Source organism: Microtus ochrogaster, chromosome 7 (assembly GCF_000317375.1).
Source record: "Microtus ochrogaster isolate Prairie Vole_2 chromosome 7, MicOch1.0, whole genome shotgun sequence".
Classification (NCBI taxonomy): domain Eukaryota; kingdom Metazoa; phylum Chordata; class Mammalia; order Rodentia; family Cricetidae; genus Microtus; species Microtus ochrogaster.
Genome location: NC_022014.1, coordinates 59,878,543 through 59,883,783, shown reverse-complemented (window position 1 = coordinate 59,883,783; position 5,241 = coordinate 59,878,543). Strand labels below are relative to the sequence as shown.

Here is a 5,241-nt window from a genome sequence, read left to right as displayed (position 1 = left end):
CGAGGAGGCGGGGGCGGCAGGACGGGGGGCGGGGGCGGCCACCTGGCCCGGACCACCCCGGCCCGCCGCGCCGTCAACAAAGTGGTGTACGATGACCACGAGAGCGACGACGACGACGAGGAGGAGGACATGGTCTCGGAGGAGGACGAGGAGGAGGAAGAGGACGGCGACGCCGAGGAGACCCAGGATTCTGAGGACGACGAGGAAGATGACATGGAGGAGGACGACGATGACTCCGATTATCCGGAGGAGATGGAAGACGACGACGACGACGCCAGTTACTGCACGGAAAGCAGCTTCAGGAGCCATAGCACCTACAGCAGCACTCCAGGTACCCACCCAGGCCGCCTGGAGACTCCTTCCCCACCCCCTCCCCTCCCCCTTGGCTTGCTCCCTCTCGAGTGCAGTGCATCCTGCTTTCCAGCTCCCCCCCCCACACACTCCGGCCTGCCCCCCACGCGGAGGCCACGGCGCGTCTAGTGACAGAAAAAGAAAGACAAAACAAAACTAGATTTGCAAGAGGAAAGAGGCGCATTGTTCAAAATGGAGATTGCATTGTTGCAGTTTGCAGGCCACACACTCGTTCGCTCTCCTTCTCTCCGCCCCCCCCCCCTTTCTTCTTCAAAATTTCTGCCAAGTGCGGTGTCTCCACCAGGCAGGATTGAAACTTTGGCACACACGTATCCATTGAGTTCGTTTTTCTCCCCTTGTTTTGGTATGAGTATTTTGTTTATTTATTTTGCGATGAAAGAAGCCTTCTGCTTTGCAAACCGTTGCGTGCCTATATACCTTTTCTTGTAGTCTGGGAAAAATTACCTGTTCCTTAAAAGAGAGAATTTAGATACCGTGGTAACGCACATAGACGTGCTTCGTTTCCTGCCCTGAGTCATAGAGTTTGAAAACTGTTGTGGAGGAAGGGCTGTTGTGCGGTGAGCAGGGAGCTTCTTCTGGTCCTGTGCGTTTGTTTGTGTTCTTCGAGTGCTCATGGGCGCGTGCAACAGTTGCTGGTAAATGGCTGATTAAAGCGAACCAGAAAACCAAATTTGGCAAGCCTTCCGATTCGGAACCGCTTTTTTGTTAAGTTCCAGATAGAAGTATTACACCGAAGGGCCGTGTGTCCTAACCAGTTTGAACTTGGCTTTGGTGGGAGATGCAGTTTCGCGGCACCTGTTGCAGAAGTTGTGTAGTTAGTTGATCATCTAGGCGGAATTGCCGAACATGAACTTTTTGAAGGCACACGGTGTAGAAATGTCAGCTTGCATCCGACAGGACCTTTTCTTGTTATTTTATTTCTGAGGAAGAAGCCCTTCCTGGACCTGTAGTGGGTTTCTCCATGGTGACTTCTCGCATGTTTTCTTCACATAGTTTCTTGAGTTTGGCCCTGGGCTGTGTCTTGTTTAAATAAAACGCACACACACAATTGCTCATTTGTATTGAATGAATAGTTATGGGGGGCATCTTAACTTGTAGCACCAGACTGTCAGGTGATTGATTCCTTTATATTCCTATTAACCTGGATTAACGAAATTAAAATATAATTTTAAGGACATTTAATGAGGACATATGATGGATGGTCTTTCTTATGATAGCTTGCCATACCATTTTCAGAGAAGACTAGGGTAGTAGACATGATTAAATTTAAATGTTTCTATTTTTTTAAAAGAACAATTGCTTAAATTCTTAACTGCTACAAGTATGAGAATTAAACCAGATTAGATTGTGTTAGCATCAAATTTTAAAAAAAGCTAGTTTTATTTGCCTGACGCTAAGAACAAGTTGCTTAGCTTAGGGGTCTTGGAGGAGCGAGACTGTCTTTTACCAAGTTTCATTTCTTGCCAACATAGTCCAGTGCATCTTTTAGAGTAATAGGTGTTACTTTAAGAAATTAACAGTTGGGCATCTTTGTACCAAGAGTCCAGAGTTGAGCTGAAGACCGACATAACAGTAGTGGAGGAAGTTAGTTTTTGAGTTAGAACTGAGGCATTTTAGCAGGGCACTGTAGCTAACATTGAACTCCTTGAAGCCCTGACAGACAGTACTGATGAATTGATGGCTGGGCATATGCTGAATTAAATTGCAGAGTGGGGTTATGGGTCCTTTTTAAACAATCATGTAAAACTTGTTTGCTTTTCAAGACTTATTTATTTATTTATTTATTTATTTATTTACAGGGACTCTCTACATAGTCCTAGCTGTTTTTGTACAGGCTGGCCTCGAAGTTACAGACATCCACCTGACTCTGCCTCTCAAGAGCCTGGCAAACTTGTGTACTTAGACTTCAAAGACATTTCTCTTCCAGTGCCACTTGTGGCCTTCCTTGGTGTATACTTGTTCTGTATTTATTTGAATTAATAACTCATAGAAGTCAGTTTTTAAACATTCTGCAGCTCCTAATAGACATGCACATGGCAGATATGCATGAAAGACTGATTGGGTAAGTTATTGTTAGTAGGTGAGAATTTTGATAATTCTGAAGTAGGTTCCATAACTGAAATGAATAGGTTTTAAGAAACTAAAGTTGGCCGGGCGGTGGTGGCACACGCCTTCAATCCCAGCACTCGGGAGGCAGAGGCAGGCGGATCTCTGTGAGTTCGAGACCAGCCTGGTCTACAAGAGCTAGTTCCAGGACAGGCTCCAAAACCACAGAGAAACCCTGTCTTGAAAAACAAAAAAAAAACAAAACAACTAAGGTTGGTATAATTAGATTTTGATAAACACTTCAGCCAGTAACTGTTTTTATCAGCAGAGTATACTTAAAAAAAAAAAAACAAAACAAAAAAACAAAAAACTTTTAAAAAGATGTGGGGTTTTTTGTTTGTTTTCTGAGACAGGATTTCCCTCTAACTAGCTCTGTAGACCAGGCTGTCTTCGAATTCACAGATATTCGCCTGCCTCTGCCTCCCGAGTGCTGGGATTAAAGGCAAGCGCCACCAGCACCCAGTTTAAGATGTGTTTCTAGTGTCATATATTTATCTTTAAGTAATTTATGTATATGAGTGTTCTATATGCATGCTCATCTTTATGATGGAAGAGGGCCTCAGATCTATAGATGGTTGTGAGCCACCATATGGTTGCTGGGAATCGATTTCAGGTCCTGAGGAAGAGCAGCCAGTGTGCTTAACCACTGAGCCACCTCTCCATCCCTGTTATTTTTTAAATTATGTGTATGTGTTTGTCTATGTGAGGGTATGTGCAGGTCAGATCCCTTGGAGCTGGAGTTTCAGGTTCACAAGTCATCTGCCATGGGTGTGAGGAATTGAACTCAGGTGTTCTGGAAGAGCATTAAGTGTTCCTAAGGTTCAACCATCTCTGTTTTAAACTGCTCTTTTCCTTTTTTCTCTTGGCTGTGGCGTTGAGTGTTTGGTCTTTTGAAACAAATTACTTCTTCAGATGACTATAAAAGGATGCTACATTTTGTGTTTTTACTTTCCTAGCATGTCCATTGTTTGCATTGAGTATCCATGGCAGCATTATTGTGCCATTATTTTTATTCTTGGTATACCTGGGAGGAGACTTCAGGTCAGTGTGTATGTGTATATCTGGGTTAAGGTATACTTAAGCCACTCTGGGACAGCCAGGGCTATACAGAGAAATCCTGTCTCAAAAAACACAAAACAATAAGATACACCAGAAGGGTGTGGTAGTGCACACCTTTAGTTCCAGGACTCTGGAGACAGAGGCAGGAAGATCTCTATGAGTTTGAGTCCAGTCTGATTTACATAACAAGCTCAAGCCCAGCCAGGACTACATAGAGAGACCCTGTCAACTCTACACATCTTGTGTAGTCGAGGCTTTAGGTAATGTAGCATAGTTTGGGTAGTTTTTTTTTTTTTAATAATTTACATGTATTTAATGTACATTGGTGTTTTGCCTGCATGCATGTCTAAGTAAGGGTGTCTAGTCTTCTGGAGCGAGTTATAGATAGTAGTGAGCTGCTGTGTGTGTGTGTGTGTGTGTGTGTGTGTGTGTGTGTGTGTGTGTGTGCTGGGAATTAAACCCAGGTCCTCTGGAACAGTAGCCAGTGTGCCCTTAACCACTTAGCATTTCCCCAGCCTTAGTTTGGTTAGTTTTTGTAGTTAGAATGTTGGCTTGAGTATTAAATACCTGGTAAAAAGAGCTATGGATGTGGTTCCGCTGGTACAGTGCTTGTTTAGCATGTTTCAGTTTCCAGCACCTGTACCGGGTTTGGTAGTGCATGCCTGTATCCCAGCTCTCTGGAGGTGGAGACAGGAGGAACAAAAGTTCACAGTCATCTTTAGCTATATAGTGACATACACATCCGACTGACATCAGACTGAGTACCATAACTTACTAACTAGTATACAAGTAGATACTACTAAATAAATTACTTAAGAAATGAGTTCTGGTGGCAGGGAAGAGACAGAAACCTTTAATAAATAAATAAATAAAAAATAAAAGAGAACCTGAGGAGAATAGCATAGCAAAAAAAAAAAAAAGTGAGTTCCTAGAGCTGGGCGATGATGGCGCATGCCTTTAATCCCAGCACTTGGGCACTTGGGAGGCAGAGGCAGGCGGATCTCTGTGAGTTTAAGGCCAGCTTGGTCTACAAGAGCTAGTTCCAGGACAGCTAGAACTGTTACACAGAGAAACCCTGTCTCGGAAAAATAAATAAATAAATGAATAAATAAATGAATAAATAGAAATGAGTTCCTAGTATAACAAGTAATTCATTGACCTATTTATTGAGTACTGTGTAAGTAATATAACTGTTGATGCACACGATTGTCTTATTAGGGTTACTATTGCTGTGATGAAACACCCTGACCAAAAGCAACTTGGGGAAGAGAGGGTTTGCCACAGTCCATTGAGGGAAGCCAAGGTAGGAACACAAACCTGGTAGGGACATGGAGGCAAGAGCTGATGCAGAGGCCATGGAGGAGTACAGCTTCCTGGCTTACTCTCCCATGACTTGCTCAGCCTGCTTTCTTATAGAACTCAGGACTACCAGGCCAGGGGTGGCACCACCCACAATGGGCTGCACACTCCCCCTATAGATCACTGATTAAGAAACTGTCCTACATATTTGATGACTTAGAGCTTGATCTTAAGGAGGCATTTTCTCAATTGAGATCCCCTCCTCTTACATGATTCCAGCTTGTGTCAGGTGGACATAAAACTAACCTGTACAGCTGGGCGATGGTGGCGCACGCCTTTAATCCCAGCACTCGGGAGGCAGAGGCAGGCGGATCTCTGTGAGTTCGAGACCAGCCTGGTCTACAA

At 44.0% G+C, this 5,241-nt stretch overlaps 1 protein-coding gene across 6 annotated transcripts in view; it reads left to right on the top strand.

Moving 5' to 3' along the window:
• Nucleotides 1–6: 6 nt before the first annotated feature.
• Nucleotides 7–5,241, top strand: part of Bptf (bromodomain PHD finger transcription factor) — a 106,288-nt gene continuing 101,053 nt past the window's right edge. For 4 of the 6 annotated variants that reach the window (XM_026780481.1, XM_026780479.1, XM_013347515.2 and 1 more), the window contains exon 1: nt 40–331. In XM_026780481.1, the coding sequence (XP_026636282.1) occupies nt 130–331 (202 nt within the window). In that variant the 5' untranslated portion in view covers nt 40–129. Of the gene's footprint in view, nt 332–5,241 lie in introns of all 6 variants that reach the window. The other 2 variants (XM_013347519.2, XM_005350427.3) reach the window with 2 other exon arrangements.